The 19,654-nt window shown below is 38.5% G+C and overlaps 1 protein-coding gene across 1 annotated transcript; it reads right to left on the bottom strand.

The window, feature by feature from the left end:
• Positions 1 to 1,490: 1,490 nt before the first annotated feature.
• On the bottom strand, positions 1,491 to 18,460 carry camk1a (calcium/calmodulin-dependent protein kinase Ia). Its single transcript, XM_026167472.2, has 12 exons — positions 18,323 to 18,460; positions 17,017 to 17,135; positions 5,849 to 5,980; positions 4,771 to 4,845; positions 4,176 to 4,314; positions 3,926 to 4,052; positions 3,572 to 3,647; positions 3,369 to 3,481; positions 3,191 to 3,269; positions 2,645 to 2,732; positions 2,309 to 2,477; positions 1,491 to 1,806 (listed from the first exon to the last, which is right to left on the bottom strand). The coding sequence occupies exons 2-12, from the start codon at positions 17,100 to 17,102 to the stop codon at positions 1,703 to 1,705; spliced, it is 1,188 nt and encodes a 395-aa protein (XP_026023257.1). The 5' UTR covers positions 17,103 to 17,135; positions 18,323 to 18,460; the 3' UTR covers positions 1,491 to 1,702.
• Positions 18,461 to 19,654: the final 1,194 nt, after the last annotated feature.

Genomic DNA, 19,654 nt, shown 5'->3' on the forward strand with positions numbered 1-19,654 from the left:
GATTTGTTGGAGAGATTCAACATAAGTAATAAAAGCAAAAAAAAACCAGAACGATTAAAAGAGAGTCCAGATGGAAATAAACATAGTACAGGAGAATTGTCACTCAGGTAGAGACTTGACCATCACAGTCAATGCAAATGATAAGTCCACTGTGCTGTGTTGTATTCTGTTAACAACATTACTTCTGGTGTTACTCACTTCACATTATATATCTCAAAATTACAGTATTACATCTTTTTTTTTTCAGTACAACAGAGTAATAATAATCATGTGTGTTTATACTAATTGATCATCATTCATGTAAACATATTGAACCAGGTCATGCAAACAGTAGACCAAAACTTCTTCCACTAGAGGTGCACAGCACAAAGCAGGCGGAGCGCGCAGACTGAGATCCCTCTGGAGCCAGACCTCGAGACTGACAGCCGGCGGACATTTAGACACTTTGTCAGAAACAAAACAGGGAGGATGAACATGATATGGTTATGTTTGTTTTCTTCCCACTTGTTGTGGATTCTCTGTATGCTTTTTCTAACATGACGAATGCCAATGGAGGAAGGTGAGATTACTGTGATTTCCAGACTTTTGGGGATCTCAGTTTGAGCCTCAGATAACAGAACAGCCATAAAACAAACAAACAAACAAAGAAAAAAAAAACAAAGAAGTCTCCTTTTGATATTCGTACATTTCAGTGTTTTCCCTAACAAAAAGCATGCAGACACTTCAGGTCAGAATGACCCTTCACAAACCCAGTCTGAGCCAGAATAGAGTCCAGAACCCCAGAATCACCCTTCACTTTCAATTATCTCCTTTGCAAATAGGCTTTAAACAAAAGAAGTGAATACTTCTTTTTTTTTAAAGACAGAAACACTAAATAGTGACAATGTGAGGGGGAAAAAGGGGTTAACCAAACAGAAATAGATAGGCAGGTGAAATCAGCAGTGAAGACACAGCTTGAGATTTAACTAAACAGCTACTTGGTCGATGACTAGACTGAGTCATATTGATGGGTGAAGAGTATAAAGACATGCAGAAGGAGCTTTCAGTACTCTTTTCATTAGCTTTTTTCCCCCCTGTCTGGCCAGATTTTTGGAGAAGGCTGCGAGAAATGTCTAGCATGTGGTCCAGATGGACGCCCATTGTAACTGCGATTAGAGGTACTGCAGATGACAGATAATATAAGAGATACGTAATCAAAGAGAATACCTTTATCTCATCACAGATTAAAACTCTAGGCCCTTCCTGAAGCCAACCACTTATAGTACTAGCAAAATGTCAATGGCCACATTCACCTAGATTTTTTCAGCAGCGTGCTTTAATGGTGGTGGTGGAGGAGTATTGGCGGAGGGTTTCTGGACCAACATATTGCAAGATCCTTTAAAAGAGCCATGCCTACTTGAAGCAGCTTTGTTTACCATTAATGCAATGCAGTTAAAACTTGTAAATCTTCACTCATGAAGTTTTTTCTTTTTTAAAAATTATTATTTATCTTTTCTTTTTCTTTTTTTTCCCAGGCAAAGGAAATGTATGTTTTGTCTGCACTGTAACAGTGACCTGCTGGCTGTGGATGTACTCTGGTAGACCGTGCCTGATAGCTGCTCTGCATTCCTGGCCAGACTGGGCGGGTCGGCGGGTCAGCGGGTCGGCGGGCTCTGGGCGCTCCAGGGATTCGATGTGACATGACAACACTATTAGGTTGTGCTCAGATCCGACTAGTTGGCCTGCAGCAGTAGGTGCAGCTTCTCAGGCTGTCCCGATCCGTGCTGCCCTCATTGCTTCCACGACGGCCATCCTCGTAGTTAGACACTGGATGTTAGAGCAGAGCACGGATTATTCTGGGGTCTGAGATTATCCATGGTTGGTGTAAGAGCTTGAGTCTGTCTGTTCAAAGTAAGTGTAAATTGGCCTAATCCAGCTAGCTCCTCTTCCTAATTCTACACCCACATCATATTGGGCTGATGATAGAAATAGGCAAGATTTCCAATTGTACCAGATTCACATCTCATGACAAATCAGTGTGGTTGTATGACTGAAAACCTTACCGCAAACATCATAAATTATTGTGAACTTACATTTTAGGGCTATCCTAAATAAGGAAGAAATTTTGTCTAAAATAAAATAGTTTGTTTTTGGTTTAATTGCAGCTGATAATTACAGTAACTATGATATTATTATATACATGTTAAACTCATCTCCTTTGACATGAAAATTCACACAATTTCTAAAAACATACACCTTGAATCACCTAAATTTTCCTGGGAAAAAATTGAATTTCCATATGTTCATTCACTGTGAACTGCTAACTTACAGCTCTCCTCCTCGCCATTCCCCAAATCGTCATCCTCCTCCTCCTCTTCCTCTGGGAGCAGATGTCCATGGCAGGGGCTGGTGGGAGTAATCTGACTGGGTCCCTCGAGACTAGTGCCCAGCTGCAACTTCCGCATGTGGCGCACCACTGCTGTGGCATTAAATGCTTGCTACATGGAGAGAGGGAAGAGTGGAAGGGGAAAAAAAATAGTAAGAACCTTCTGTGTCTGACAGCTACTGAAGGAGGAAAACAGTTAAGCCGTACAAAATGAAACTCCTGGCAATCTTAATACACCTCTTCCCACAGGGTGCTGCGTGATTCAGCCGAGGAACTGACCTTCCATTTACTTTTGGCAAAGTTCTTCTTGATTTGTGCGCTGACAGATTCGTGGATATTCTTATCCAGAGCTGTGTCACCACATATCCTGAAAGTCACCAAGAATTGGAGAAATTACAGGAATTTTAGGCACATGACTGAGACATCATATTGTAAACAATTAGCATCATTCATGGCTAAGCATTACTTCACTGAAGCATAAGCCAATCTGTAGAACACTGATCTGCTGATCTGCAATGTAGAAATGTTTCTTTGGGCTTTTCCCAAACATCTGACAATGCACAATCAAAGAGATGAGTCAGCTAAAGCAATCAGTTATATGCACACTGACAGTAAGAAAAAACAATAAACAATATTGCAGTCAATAACTGATTGATTGTTGTATCTTGCGATATTAAAAAAGCCGAAATGTCACCCCTGAGAAACCAGAAAAATGTAAAAAATAAAATATAACAAATATATAAATAAAAACTTGAAAACATTTTCAGACTGCTGCTTATGACATTATAGCAGCTACATATAGATCCAGTATTTTAGCTTTCCTACCATGGATGCTGGAGCGCCTGCTCACATGTGTATCTTTTCAAAGGGTCTTTTTCCATCAGGTGACAGATGAAGTCTTTGGCTGCCAACGAAATTTAAGTTCATGTACAAATAATAATCTCATTTGTTGCTATTTATGTATTTTTTTAATCTGTATTTGTAGTAGACATTTCATGGTTACCTGAATCTGAGATGTCATCCCAGTATGGAGAGTCAAATTCATATTCTGCTTTCAGAATCTGCTCAAACAACTTGGCGTCATTCTCATCGTAAAACGGAGGATAGCCACATAAGCTGTAGAAACGACATTGGATTTTATTTAATGCAAGAAACCCCCTCCAAACGCTCTCTATACTTCTCAGGGATAAATAAACTGTGACTTACAGAATATAAGAAATTACTCCTATGGACCAGCAATCCACTGCTTTACTGTATGGCTTCTGAGCGAGCACCTCAGGAGCTGCAGTCAACATTCACAGAGTGAGAAAGTATAGAGACAGAGCAGCGGTGAGGATGAATTCAAGTAATCTTGACCTTTCAGTAATACTATGTGATCTGCCAGGTCATGTTAAACAGGTAGAGAGCACTTCTGAAACACTTGCAGTTGACTCAATAGTGGATGAAAGAGCCTCTCACAATGCAGAGTATAAAGAGGGGATATCAGCTGAAACAGCTAGTGCTAAGCTCACATGAAAGAGAAGGGGGGACGTGAGAAGACCAGAAAATTGAATGCCTCACCCACATATCCAGGAGTACCACAGGCTGTGGACATGACGCTGCCCGCCCCCTCAATTTTTGACAGTCCAAAGTCACTGATCATAATCTTCGAGTCTTCATCCATACTGTAATACAGCAAATTCTCCGGCTGCAGAGACAAGAAGAAAGATCAAAGAGGAAGGTTAGAAAAAAAAGAGAAAAGAAAGAAAAACAAGCCAACTGCAAGACAGGTTGAGCTTTTATATCTCTGTCTTTTGCTGAATTAAGATACCTTCAAGTCTCTGTGGACTATCCCCATATCATGGAGGTATTTGACTGCATCCAAGATTTGATGGATGAGCTGGCTGGCATCTCTCTCCGTGTAGAAACCTTTCTCCACAATTCTGTCAAAAAGCTCACCTCCAGACACCCTGTCAGTAAAACAAAATCAGGGAAAAGAGTCTCTACAGTACTGCAAATATTAGAAGTGATTTTCTCTTCAACATGAGCTTAAATTTGTTTAAATTAAAAAAAATCTATTATCTTATTCTTTTATGATTATTACTGTCGTTTCCAACGGTTTACTGAATTTTAGCAAATTGTCCGAATTACGTAAGACTGCTTCATCCTGCTAGTGATTTCATGAGTTTGAACATTTGAAATGACATATATTAATACGAATATGATACACTGTCAAATTTGAGGTGTTACATAATGCCATATGTAACAGATTTTTTTTAAAAAGAAGCTTTTTCCTGATTTGTTTTCTCTAAATTAACAGAACAAAATCAAATGTTTCCAGGCTATTTTAAAGAAAAATATGAGAGACATGTGTATCTTGTGTTGTGCAGTTGGCAGTGTGAAAGCAATGAGGAAGGAGAACTCACAGCTGCATGACAAGATAAAGGTGGGATGTACTTTCAAAGATGTCCTCCAGCGAAACAATATTGGGGTGCTTGATTCTGAAAATTCACAAACAGAAATCATCAGAAATCTGTTTTTTTTTTATTCATTCATTTTCTTTTTTAAACAAGTCACATTTCACCAAACACCAAACGTTTATATTTAATTGGTCACCAGATGGCATTCTTGCTGCATAATTCCCATTTTAGTGAGCGCTGCTCTCTCTTTTCCCTGATGTGTACAATGGTGAACTCAGGTCAAAACAAGGTATTTACACTGCTCCCTAAAAATAGAAAATGTGACAGCCTCCCAGAAAAATCACAGCTAAGTTTTAGACAGATTACCTCTTGACTCTTTTCTGCACCTGCAGAAATGAACGAAAAACACTTATAGGGCCTAATAGCATGGTTATAACAAATGTTAGTCTCTTAAAACATTGATTTGGATTGCTTATTGTTATGAACCAGCCAACAGAAGGTTGAGCATCTCTCTCGGCTGCTGAGTCAAGTTGAAAGCATATGAGGCATCACTAACACAACAGCAGCTGAGAAGGGCTAATGTGACTTTTCGTAGGGTGAGAGAATCCCTCTGTCTTTTCTCAGATCATTTTTTTCAAACTTCCCTCATCTCCCTCACTCTCATGTCTCTCTTATTTATTTCATTCTGACTTAAATATTCTGTCCACTCCTCCCATTCTTTCATATCATTCTCCCTCTATAATACTCCCCCCACCCCACCCTCTCCACTTCTCCTCCCTCTATGTCTCTTTCTCTTTCTTCAGTACACTGCTGCGGGGAACTCCACACCATCTCCGCCTCTGTGTGCTGTTGCCCTGGCAACAGGGACACTAAAAATAGGTCTATCTTCTTTACTCCTGACATTTCCGGTGCACAATCCTACTGTTTCAACTGACACCATGCATTTAGTCACCCATTCAATTGACCCCTTGCATATATTTTGGAGTGATGTATATGCACTGTAGTACCAGGCTGCACTGATTGATCCTTCCAGCTGGACACAAAGCAGCAGCCGATGCATCGCGAGCAACTCCAGCGGCCTCACCTGTGTAGTACTGCGATCTCATTTTCGATATTGTTCTCTTTGCCTTCCAACGCTTTCTTGGGAATGCACTTAATGGCCACGAGCCTCTGAGTCCTCTTTTCCTCTGCTAGAACCACCTCGGAGAAAGCACCCCTAAAACACACACAAGCGTACATGCACCAATCAGACAGTAATTGAGAGACGTGTGGACTGAAACGGACAAAATCAGAAAGCTTTGTGCCACGATGCCTAGAGAGTGTGACATGAAAGAATAACACATGAAGAGTTGTTTTTTGTTTTGTTTTTTTAACAAAACATTCATGCTTATAAGCTCTAATAAATAAAAAATAACTATATATGTTTGAATATACAGGTTTTTGGTGCAATCTTCTTATTTCTTCTTATATGTTCTGCTAACTGGAAGGTTGGTGGTTTGAACCCCAGCTCCTCTGGTGTGCATGTTGTTCCGTCCTTGTGCAAAATAATGAAAATGAATTTCCCTCTCTGAGAGTGTGATTGATAAAGGGCTGCACGCACTGAATGAGGCACTGTATTTGTGCATTAATGCATGAGCGGTCAATAGGCCTGGAAAAGTGCTATGAAAACACCAATGTTTAATTTACCACTTAACCACACCAGACCTCATACACTGCATTCAAACCATCAGGGTTTGTGTTTGTGTTGCAAAGGTGTGCGCGTGAGAGAGCGATGTTTAGATGAATAATTCACAACGGTGGCATTACCAAGAGGATTTTGGGGGGCCGAGAAAAGGCTCGGGAGGTGATGCAACAGTCACGTAGAAAGATGGGAAGAGAAGTTGTTTTAAAAAAGGAAACGATGTTCAATAATAGATAGAGTAAATGTAGTGTAGCTGTATCTGAGGGAGACTAGACTGCATTATAGATTACGGTCTGGTGATGATGAGAGGCAGAATAGTTTGTATTTACACAGTCTCCCCACAGGAGCGTGGGAGGGAGCTCAGGAGGAGACCTGAATGCACCAACATTGTTAGCAACCACAGGGATCCTTTCCATGTGTGCGAAGCAACACTGTCACTCAAAACACAAACGGATGTTTGATGTTCAAGTTTTAGAATACGTCATCTTTTGAGCCAAAACTGAAAATGTTTGGATTTTAATAAAAATCTTAAATAATAATTGCTCGCTTTATATTCCTTCTGCTTTTAAAGTTAATTAATATGTAATTACAAAGCTGATGTAATGTTCTTCTTCTTCTATTTTTTCTGTCATCTCTCCATAATAAATGCTCTGCCTGAATCCGTGGTAATCCTTGAGATGGCTTTGCACCGTGGCCATCTTGTGCTCAGCGAACCAAAGCACTGGAAACATTTGCATAGTGAAGCTGATGCACAAGAAAGCAACCGATTCTAACACACATCTCTGGTTTCATTTTTAAAACGTCCTTAAAATAGTCTCAGAGCAAAATTGCATAAACGTCCATTTCTCATCGACCCCTGAAAGCATTTTAATATGTTTAAGCCTGCAGCATTTGTAGCTACATAGGCTTTCATCAGAGGGTCAAGAGTGCTAAACTTACACTATCGGTCAGTAAAACTCTGTCTAACTTTATGGGGATTATTGAAAGTAAGGCAATCAACACCTCAGGGGGGAGAGAGACCTATGGAAATCCTAATTTGATCACGTGTCTTTCTCATGGAAATGTAGGCAGTATTATCTCATTTTAACATGTGTCTGAAATGTACTGTTACATTGTATAAGAACTGCCTCATCAACTTTATAAATGGCATTTACACACTTCCTTGCTTTGATACATTTCTCTGAAATTCTTAGAACTACCTGTTCAACTTCCACATTACCGCACACATCATAGGGCTCATTCCTTTTAAAGCTTTGGCACATTTGTGGACATTAATACTAACTGCCCACATTATTAAATGCTTGTGTAATGCAGCTCAAATTGTATAGAACAGCTCCTTCTATACTAACTCTAAAGCACCCAGGTGTCAATCCTTTTGAACAAGTTAAAACATGCCGAAATAACAGAATTTCATTGTGACCGATTCTGATAAAGGGCTGTGAAAGAGTCTTATCTTTTTATTTTCCATATCAAAATAATAGGATCTGTTAGCAAATTGCAGTACAAATTACACAGGTATAAATGTGAATCTTGTCCAGTCACCCATATGCTGTAATGTGTACTGTTGTACTGGAAAAGTGTGACCTTGTGGATTTTCAATCATTGCCTTTAAACCCACAGTGCAGTTTACGTCACAAAACACAGAATTCACTGTTACACTGACAGCTAAAGTCTGTTTACTTTGTACTGATAAAGATTTTGAGTGTGCAGACTACTGTGTGTTTTTGATAAGAAACACCACCAGTAATTGTTCTGCAGTGATTTGAGATATGCACCAAAGTGACTGACAAAACAGTGAAACAACAAGAAAGAAAAATCATCACTTTTTATAGGTGCAGAGTGCAAATCTGTACTGTTCAAAATGCTATAATATCAGACAGCAAAATATCAGCACAATACAATAGCCATAAAAAACAATAAACAACAAATGAAGATTAAAAGACATAAATACATATAGTGCTTAACAAATTATTAGATCCCACCAAAGGTAAGGTTAATGCCACAGCCGCTGTAAATTAAAGTTACTGGTAATTACAAAAATATATTTTTTCACGTTTTTATGTGAAACATTTTAATGGAAAAATGTAATTATTGTTATTATCTATGAATTTTCTCATTTACTGTTTTACAAAAAAGGAAAGGAAAAAACAGTAAAGAAGATCGATATTTTTTATTACTTTGCAAATTAAAATTTTACTTTTTAAGTTTGAAGTTTTACTTTCCTGAACAGAAAAACGTGCCAGCTCAGGTTTGGGTTTAAAATGTTATCAGTTTTTTTTAGCAGTTATAGCTACCATCTGGACCATTAGGGCTGTGCCTTATCATACAATATTACTGGAGTACATTTAAAAACACCCTCTCACAGTAGGGAGCAAACAACAATGGCACTAGCACAGGCATGTCCGAGAGTGAGAGCATGGAGTCAGTCCCCAGTGAAGACTAAGTACATAAAATGCAATGCTTTGCAAAATATGCAAACAAACAAAACAAAAACAACTGTTCCCACTAAAAGCGGAAAAAAACTTGTTCCACCATTTGAGGCGGAAAAAAAAAAAAAAAACAAGCTTTAAAGATTCATGAGGAGGTGATTCTAGCAGATAGCAACAATGTCAACCTAACTATCATCTCCAGTAGAAAATATTTTTCGATTTCAGCTTTATTATGTAACAATATTTTACTGACTGCTAAACAGTTACAATGCTAGGTTGCTAGGTATTCTGTCAAGCAGTTTTTTTTAGTACGTTTACTTTAAAATTTCAGTGAAAAACATGACCTAGGCTACTTTTTGTGCTTACATGGGATTTATGCTGTGTCACTGGAAATAATGCTGTGTCACCACTATTGTACTATAATGGTGCATCTACTGCAAGCACCTTGTGGGAATAGATTCACATTTTGAATTAGGTAGTCTGTCATCAGTGACAGTACCTCATTGGAAAAGAAGGATGGGAAGTGCTCTTCATTGTGTTTGCACTGATAAATACTGCTGCCTGCAAGCTGCAATTACTGATGAAACATTGTTGAGGTTTTTTTCTATATTATCATAGATTTCATAGTCACAGATTTCCTTGATATATAATGATATAATTTTCAAGCTGTATCGCCCACCTCTCATCACTATTGCCTAATTGAGAGTTCAATCCCACAGTTTATTCACTTTGCTCTAAACAATGTCATGTGACTGAAAAAAGTCAGTCTCTTAGTACTACAGTAAAGGCTGAGACAAGAATGGAAAAAGAATATACATAAAAGAATATAAAAATATATTATCCAAAATGTAATTTAACATGTGTAAACATAAAATATCATTAGCTGTAACAGAACTATGAGGCTGTATAATGGTCGAAAGTGTTCTTAAAACAATATGACTGCGTGATTTCAGCACAGATCTGTGAGTGACAGAATGACAGAGCAGACGACAGAGCCAGAAAAGGATCATCATAGATGTACATATAAACACGCACATACACACACATGTACACACTTCCCCACTGTTGCCATGAGACACACTGTAATTAACCATCCAGTTGCTCATTTCTCCTTGGAGACATAGTAGGGGTGGACTCTCAATGGGTTTTGGAGAGGAACACAGAGGAAGCTACTGTAGCTGTTGCTCTAAACTAATGAGAATATGTGGAGTGCTGTGTATTTTAACCCTGGACAGGCGCAAAAATGGGGCTGTATGTTCTCATCCAGCTGTAAGGTTTTCTTTTTTTCAGTCTCTGATTAAAACATTGTTTCTGTATCTAACCAGCAATTGGTAACATACAATGGAAATGTATTTAATGCCAGTAAATAATCCTGGCATGTGCATCAACTCGCTGTTAAGAAACTAAAATAAATACATTTCACATGAGTCACTGGACTCAAGACTCATAACTGATGCATCTGTCATCTTGGCAGTTAGAATAAGACATCTTGTAACAGAAGATAGATAGATAGATAGATAGATAGATAGATAGATAGATAGATAGATAGATAGATAGATAGATAGATAGATAGATAGATAGATAGATAGATAGATAGACACACACACAAAAAAAAACACAAGTTGGTGATGACACTATCAGCCCAGCTGTCTAAATGGACAAATATTGATTCACACATTCTCATATCAATGTCTCGCATTGCTTTCACTCTAATTAGTGGTATCACTGTACTGTACAACACACACACACACACATGCTTTCATTTTTGTACATATACAGTACTGTGCAAAAGTCTTGAGCCACCCCTCATTTTTTTGTTAATTTTTTAAAGTGGTCGGATCAAAATTTTCCGTTGGTGATTGGTTGCAGATAATAAGAGAGGAAGCACAGTGAATGTCTGTAGCCATCTGTAGAGGCATTAACACGGTACAAACTCTGTCATTGCCTTACATGCTATTTCTATGTATTTTTACACAGGTTTCAAGAGAAGGCTTTTGCACATATATACACCCATTGGCCACTTCATTAGGTACACCTTTTCAATACTTTGTTAACACAAATGTCATAGGCAGCATATAGACCTGCAGGAGTTCAAATCGAGCATCAGAAAGGAGGAGAAAGGTGTCTTTGAACATGGTCTAATTGATGGTGATTGATTGATCTGAATATTTCAAAAACTTCTGATCTAGTTGGATTTTCTCACACAACAATCTGAAAACAGAGTTTCCAGAGACTGGTCAGGAAAAATAAAATATCCAGTGACCCTCAGTTCTCTGTGTGAAAATGCCTTGTTGTTTCCAGAGGTCAGAGGACAATGGGCAGAACTGATATGCAGGTAACTATAACTCAAATAATCCCTTGTTAAAACCAAGGCTTCTAACAAGCTGTATCTAATGAAGTGGCCAGTGAGTGTATTTGCACCGTTTTAGTCTTAAGCCAGTGACTTCATACAGTTGCAACATAAAGTTGCAGCCTTAACCCCCTGGGTTCTAAGTATCATAGATGGTAACCCTAACTGTACACTAACACTATATATTCACTGAACACAGGTTGTCACATAAGGGTCTAAGTATTTGCTACTTAAGAATGAATACTTTTTCTAAGTTCTGAGAGTTCCTTAGTTCAAAAATATAATTTTTTGTGGCAATTACTTTTATCAGGTTCTTTTTTTATTTTAGGTGATAGCTTCACAATCAGTAAAAACTGTTGCCCTTTTTGAAAACATCTACAAGGACCCGTAAGCCTATCGATCTCACCTGATACAAAATACTCACTTCAAACCCAACACGCCTCCAAGTCCCAAAAAAACCATTCCCGTTTTAGTCCAATCCATAATGTGTGTGTGTGTGTGTGTGTGTGTGTGTGTGTGTGTGTGTGTGTGTGTGTGTGTGTGTGTGTGTGTGTGTGTGTGTGTGTGTGTGTGTGTGTGTGGGCTTGAGAGAGTGTAAAAGAAGACTGCATCTCTGTGGATATATAGTACAATCCAATTCAAAATTATCTCTAGATCCATTTTTCGCATTGCAAAAATATCTTTATACATTCACACCACCAAAGCTTGGGAGTGGAGTGGACTATTCACCAACAATTGTACAACTGTACGTTCTCCCTTCACACTGCTAGAGTTATGTGTAAGTCGAACCTCTTCACTCCTCTCCTATTCTCTTCAAACAAACTAACCAGCACAAGTGCTTTCCAGTGATTCTGAGTACTGCACAGTCACAATATTTATACTCATCATCCACCTTTACAGCACAAGTAGTTCTTAAAGCTGACCTGCCTCATCTCTTTGTTTTATTTGAAATTAAGGCTCATTTTATTGTTATCCTGTCTTTATGAGTCATACTTTATGCCAAATAGCTTCCCTTTTAAAATGTCAGTTAGGTCTTGATGTTAAAACTAATTGAAACAAAGGGTATTCCAAAAGTGAGTCAGATACCATCGCTTAGGTGTAAACTATGATTGTGAACTTATTGCATTATTCCTCTAAAACCTGTATCATGTAATTACCTTGTTCCTTAACCGGGGGCTCTAAAAGAAGAATCAGGCATCAGCAGTAAACTTCAGAATCACTCTGCTGTGGAAGCTTAAGACTGATTTTACTACTGTTTTGTGGTTTAAATGATTTGTTAAGTAGCCTCTGTGTAGCTCATTTCTGTTAGACAAGCTACCAGCTCATGGGTATAATCCCTGTCCACAGCACTCATAAACTGAACTTATGTTCCTGCACACTATCACTGTTCATGATTAAAGTCAAGCTGCAGCGTTCTGTTTTGTAAATAAACACAGTAAATTAAGTGATTTCAGAGGACATTTATCCACACTGTAAAACAAAAAGACATCTATTTGGACAACTGAGATACAGAAAAGCGAAGGCTTTCAGTATTAATGGCAGTAATAAACCACAGTAACTACAGCAATGCCTCGGTCCCTGGACTCTCCTTCCATCTTAAAGTCTTAAACAAACACTCTCGGTAAAGAGGGCCAACACAGAAGAAACTTGAGTCAGCTAGACTGTCATCGCATGTTACACCTCCATAACAAGTATCAAAATATAATCTGAACTTTTGTCTACTAGTTATGACTATTAATTCCAGGAACAAACAAACAAACAAAAAAGATTCTATCTGTATTTGTTTACTGCATTTTTCATGATGAAAGATTTACCCTTGACCCTTTGAGATTGACCCTTGACCCTTTGGTAACACGTTCTGCATTCATGTACTTCCTTTTAACATTAGTAGTTCCACAAAGTAAAGGTTGACTGATATAAGCTCTTTAAGATGGATATCGATACTTCATGACACTTTATGATTTATAAATGTGATACTCTGATATATCTAGAGATGGGAATGAAGAACCAGTTTGAGTAGTTTGATTCCTTGGAATGCATTGTCGGCTTTTCTATCTGTCCTACTAGCAAATACGCTACAATCAGTTGATTTCAGTTTGTGTGCTGGAGGAGGGACGTTGTTGTGCAGTCTAAAGTGGAGCTATGGACATTTTGTTTTGACTGCACAAAAGGAGAAGAGTGCAATGGTAAAGTATAAATTGCAAACAACTACATTATGCTGCTAACGCACCTTTTGCTCTTAGAAATCACCTGCACAGACAGCATGCTAACGGTAAGCTAGCGAAGACCCCAGAGTGATGTTAAAGCTGAGTGAATGCTGATCCCACCCCAGCAGCCAGACCCTGAACTTCAACAGGAAACAAACTGCTGAGCAGTCAGGCAGCAGGCTTCGTTTTTACCTGTTCATGTTGGAGTAATTAAGTAACATACTGCTTTATTTAAAAATATTCTGTGTGATATGTGTAATACATTACTTTTTTGAGTAATGACCCCAACTCTGGGGGAAAAACATCCAACATGCACAAACATTTGAACACACAGCATGCAATTAATTTGCACAAATGTAGTGTCTTTGTATATGCTGGTGCATATACAAATCATGGTGGTGACTAAAAATGGAGCCAATGAGAACACAACGTCAGCATTCATCACAGGGTTGAAAGTTGTTTCTCATGTCTCTTCTCACTTTTTACATTTTAATTTATCAACTGTTATGAATACACATTCCAATAGATCATCAAATATCTAATAATAGCTGATAATATTGACCCATAAATAAATTAGGCTCACAGTCATACATTAGGAACAGGGAGGGGGATAGAGCGTGCCACCACATGAGCCCCAACCAGCCCCGATTAAGTAGGTGTTAAAAACTGTATCTTGATGGAGTCTCACTTGGTTGCCTGACACAATTTATCTAATCATCCGATGACACTTGGGTTTTGTCAATAAATGAAAAAAAAAGTGTGTTGAGGATTAGAGTGAATGTGCTCTGGAGAAACTGGTAGATTGAACGCATTACCTCTGGACAGAAACAAGTTGTCTGTTTTCAGGAGGTGTCCTAAATAAACCGATGAATAGTTTAACACACCAAGAGGCTAAAAAGTGGCAAATTTTTAAGAGCATGACACCCAAATATTCTGTTTTGGGAAAAGTACAATTTTGTGTACAATTTCATTACACTAACAGAATCCCAAGACTCTATAGTGCCCTACAACTCTGTCTCATTCATTTCATTCTTGGTAATTCACAGTGTTGAAGGAGAAAAGCATGACAATAACAAAAGTGAAAAACAGTCTCCAAAGCAAGGCAGGTATATTAATTGTAGAGGGGGGATTTCTTTTCCCCCATCTGCTAACACTACCATGAGGACAATTTGTTCTCCAGTGGACTTCAAACAGAGGTAGAACTGTGAGGATTATTCGGATCTGAATATAATATTTCAACATAAATCAATTAACTTCACACACTGAATTCCTGGATAAAGCTCCCCAGTAATCTTTTCTCTGAGCATAAGGAGCTTTCCGTCAACACATTAATTCTACCCTCTGCTAGGTCCAGCTATAGTGACAGGAGGGAAAGAATATTACTACAGCATTTTCTTTTTCTCGTTTTTTTCTGGAATAAGAGAGCATGGCATCCTGGCATTTTACTCACTTCAATCCAAGTTATATAACCTTTAATATCATACTTTAACAGTCACTGTTTTAAGTTGCTGTGGAGTCCTGGTAGAATCATTTCAGGAGTTATGAGCATTAAGCAGCAGTCATGAAATCTGAAACATACAGTCAAAGTGCATTACAGACAGCATGCACAGCTCTGAGAGACAGATTTTCTGTCTCTTACAGTGTTTTAGATAACGAGACAGTGTCATCTACCCACTGCTATCTCACAGTTTTGGATGGGGACCAGAGTTGTGCAGTCATTAATATCTGATTCTGTGTTGCCTCTCTGGGGAAGCAGGTGTGATTCCAAGAGGAGAGAAAACAGCCACACTACATATGGCACACCCGTGTCATCACAGGTGGATGTGTGCTAGGTCACTTGTACTCAGTTTAGGGGTGGAGAGGTGCCCACCTGACCATCTGGGCTCAGTCCTGTCCCCCTGGAGGGTGCAGATGCAGGTCTGCATGAACCCATGCTTCACCATCACAGACTGCAAGGCAACCTGAACCCAGCTGGTTGAAGATTAATTTGGTAGACTTATTAAATCAAGATTTAAAATGTATTTCAAATTCCAGACTATGAGGCAATAACAAAATGTAATCAGGGTCAATATGAGGGCAGCGGGAAATATGATTCACCGCCAGATTTTACATGACTGGTTGGACTCAAGCTTCAACAGATTTTCTGGCAAACTGCAGTCAGCAGTTACAGCCAACTTCTCCTGATTACCCAAGTTTGGAGTTCATACAACAGTCTTATATCCTCCTGTCAGCCATGATGGAGTAGCTTCCACAGACACATATGAAAAGGATAAAGAGTAACAAGTCATACTGAAAATTACAATTTCATAACTGGTTTAAATAAAAGGGATCTATCCAGTTACATTGATTTTATGTTAGTATGAAATGTGTTCTTATTCTTTCTTTTTTTTACTTTAGAGTTTTCATAAAAGGAGAAAATGTATTATGTATACTGTAGGAAAGAGGAAACCCAGAACAAACAGCCTACAAGTATTTCACATCCTCCTCAAGCACTAACCTCTGGAGCCAAAAGTTTTTTTTACGTTTGTGTTGAAAACTGCAGTTCTTCTGCTGACCACTGGAGGCAAGTTCCCAAAACAAATCAGTCCCATTAGACTCCATGTTAAAATGACAAAATTTAAAGCACTAAACAGTCTGTTTTACATTCTGGTACGAAAAGTGTTTTCATCTCTATGGATAGTTTCTCCCTTCATAACAATTCGAGAGAGTACATTTGCTTTTTGCTTTTTTTATTGCATTTAATTGTATTTTTTACACAGGCAGCTGCAGTCGATTGGTATCTGCTGGTCCCTTTCTCCACTAGTTGGAGTCACTGAACTGGACCACTACACTGTGCTTCTGCTTTTGATACCTTTTGAAGCATTTTAATTGAATTATCTGACAACTAACAAATGCACTAACATGGTTTACTTGTTACCATGACAACTCCACCCTCTTGCTGAAATATGGTCATTGCTACCTAAACAAAACAAACAAATAACAACAACAACAACAGCAAAAAATGAGGATAGTAAAAACACTGAAGCTTGCAGTTGCAAATCAGTTGGTGATGCCATGGTAGCTGCCTTCCTGAGAGCATGGTTTAGATCAGTGATAGGTGCTACACAGTCGTTAAATGGTGTGGAAATATATGGTAGAATGGCTATGTCAGGCTGTGTTAATCCTCATTATTTTGCTTTCACCACATTAAATCATGCAACATGCGTATGCACTCTGTCACCTGCAAGTACTCATAAGTTACAATGCGCATGGACAACAAATGCCAGCTTCACTATATGATGTCTCAGACTTTACAAACCTACCAGTACTTGTATGGGTTTTATCTTTGTGATGATAGACTCTCCAATAATGAAGGGAAATTTAATTCAAATTCTAAACATACATGGTTGTTTTTGTATCTAGTTATCCATAGTGTTATAGAGGCATTCCCGTTGCTGAGATTTCAGCAGTATTGGTGTAATGCAGACACAGCAAAAAGGAGCGTGACATCCAAATATTCCCAAAAGGTGTGGAAGTGCCTTTGCAAGTTTCGGCCAGTCAGCCATCGAGTCGAAATCTGTCAACTAAACAGTAAGTACTACTTACGTTCCCAGCACTTCTTTGAAGTCGTAATGTTCTTTGATGTCTGATGTCTTCTTTTTCCATCCATTTCCATCCTCTCCAAGAGGCATCCTACAATGCTGATGGGAAACGCCACACTACAGCTGTGGAAAAAAATAATCAAGGAAAAGACTCAGAGTATACACAATTAAGTTCAGATCAACTGCATTGATTTTCAATAGAGAAACAAATTAAATGATCAATTCGGGGAATTAGTGACTTGGTTACATTCTAAGACTTTTTTTTTTTAATTCTTAAGGAAAAAACATCCACTTTTTCTCTTCTACTTTTATGTTTGCAAAGATTTAAATGCAAAGTGGAGATATACATGTTTAGGAATTTGTATACAATCTGTGCATTCCTACAGTGTTTAATATTGAAAATTAAACAAAAATATTCAGTGTTTTTTAATTGTTTTAGATTACACTCTGGTTATATGGTGTGCTGCACTGAATGACAAGAAAAAAAGCTGGAAGTAAGCGCATGATGACAAAATACAAAATTACAACAGCTCTTGTGTTTGAATTTATTAAACAGGACAAATTAGATGACCAAGGTATGTCTTATTAAGATGTAGACATTAATGAGATAAGAAATAGAAATAAATCACGACAAAACAAACCTTTAGCAACAAACCTAGGACAAGTTTACAAACAGAAACCACAAACCACTAAAAATGACAGTTCTCCAGTTCTAAAAACCACTAATAAAGTAGGGCAAACAGTGCAGCAGAGGCTGTCACAAGAAAGCGACCATATACCGTGGCAAAAACAAACGCATGGTCAGTAGGTTGTAGGCAGACACTAGCTGGGGGACCTGTGCTATATTTAACACTTCGCTTGAAACAATTGGGTTTCTCTGAAGAATGAGTATCTACAAATATACAAATCCTTGGAGATCTTTGAAGTGGAAAGTGTAGGCTATTCCAGTGATTAGGGTTTGACAATAGAGGCTGCAGGGCTGCAGGGCGTGAATGGCAAGCAAGCAAGGAGTTTGAATGGAAATTAAAAACGATGCGATATGCTTCTAATGCCACAGCGAGCTCGTTTTTCGTGGGTCGTGGTGAACATGCAACTATCATAGACTACAGGAAGAATAGACGATGTGGGTGTGCGAACCATACTGCAGTGCTCAAGGGTACGGCAGTCAAATCAAGACAGCATCTTAAGGTTTAAGCAGGAGGCTGCGGACATGCGACAAGGAAGTGGAGCAAAGGCACTTTGTCTCACAGATAAAAATAACACAACGCAAACAAGCCTGCAATGAATGTTGAACTGAAAAGGGAACGTACCTAAATGGCGATCTGTGGCTGTGATGCGTTCTTCTTCCCTCTGGGAGCGAGTGTGCTTGCTGTGCTTGTGCGCAGCGCTGGGTCCGCTCCGACTTCTCCTGACGTCAAGAAAGCCAGACGTCTATGGACGTAGTGCACCATAAAATCACTATCTGTTCCCTCAACAACGCGATCTGCGATTCACCTTATGACTGTCGAGCGACTGTCTGTTACAGCTGAAGAGTTTTTATTTTTGGCGATACTATAGCGCAGATAATTCTCCTCCTTAAGCACTGTGCGAGTTAGATTCAGGCAAATTTTCAAGAGTTTTTGAAAGTCATAACAACCCAGTTTGAATAAATTATCAATCACAGCCAGAGAAGCCGGTTTAGCTACAGCAGACTAAACATTTTAAACGCAAAATGGCCCCAGGATGAATTATTATTTTACGCATGAATTATCAGAGGATTAAATCTCCCTTCCGCACCAAGCATCTTTCTTTTGCAGCTCTGTGCACTCTCACACTTAAACCATTTCCTGGCAGCCAAGTGACATGCAAAGGTGTGGACAAACAAAAAGCAGGTGAGAAGATCCGGGAAGAAATAAAATGTCTCACTCACTCATTAAAAGTTTATCGTTCCCCCTTGAATGAAGTTTGATTATTGTTTCTTTTTTAGTTTAATATTTATGTCGTAATTCAGTGCTTGTTATTCCTTTATTTTTATCACCACTTGCAGGATACTGTCCACATACTAAGAAGACAATCACTGAGTATCTAAATGTATATTCTTGGTAAACGTATACGGAGAACTCCACCAACCAGTCTCCATGGAACATCACAGGGAGAAAAAGCTCCACAGGGATGGTAGCACACAGCCCGCCATTTCTGGGAAAAGGCAGGGAGTTGTCCTTCTCAGTGTATCATTGTAAATAAATGTTGGTTGGGCGTACTGCATAGCCAACATTGTAAATCCAAGCACAATACATTATAATACAAATGTCCTTAATAACACAGAAAAGCTAAGTGAAATTCTCTCTCATAAAAAGCTCTAGTGTCTGAACACTTACTCCAATACTATAAAAACCATCACTGAGTGCCGTTCCTTTATGTGTTTTTTATTTCCTTTCTTTTGTCTTAAGCACTTGTTTAAATGTGCTTTTCAAACAAAGTGATGCTGAAGTACAAGTAATATGCCATTACCACAACTTCTTATAGTAATCATAATTACCATAATGAAAAAAACTCTTCTTTAACTCCCATTTATAATTTTCACAACAAACTACTACATTATACTTTTGTACAGTTTTTTTTTTCAGTTTCTTGTGGATACAGTAACCATAGATGTGATTTGT

Source organism: Astatotilapia calliptera, chromosome 5 (assembly GCF_964374335.1).
Source record: "Astatotilapia calliptera chromosome 5, fAstCal68.1, whole genome shotgun sequence".
Classification (NCBI taxonomy): domain Eukaryota; kingdom Metazoa; phylum Chordata; class Actinopteri; order Cichliformes; family Cichlidae; genus Astatotilapia; species Astatotilapia calliptera.

Coding starts and splice junctions, on each gene's coding strand:
- camk1a (XM_026167472.2), bottom strand. CDS start 17,102: ATGCCTCTTGGAGAGGATGGAAATGGATGGAAAAAGAAGACATCAGAC. Junction 5,981..17,016: donor TTCAAAGAAGTGCTGGGAAC/GTAAGTAGTACT, acceptor TGTGTGTTTTAG/GGGTGCTTTCTCCGAGGTGG. Junction 4,315..4,770: donor CTTTATCTTGTCATGCAGCT/GTGAGTTCTCCT, acceptor TTTTACTGACAG/GGTGTCTGGAGGTGAGCTTT.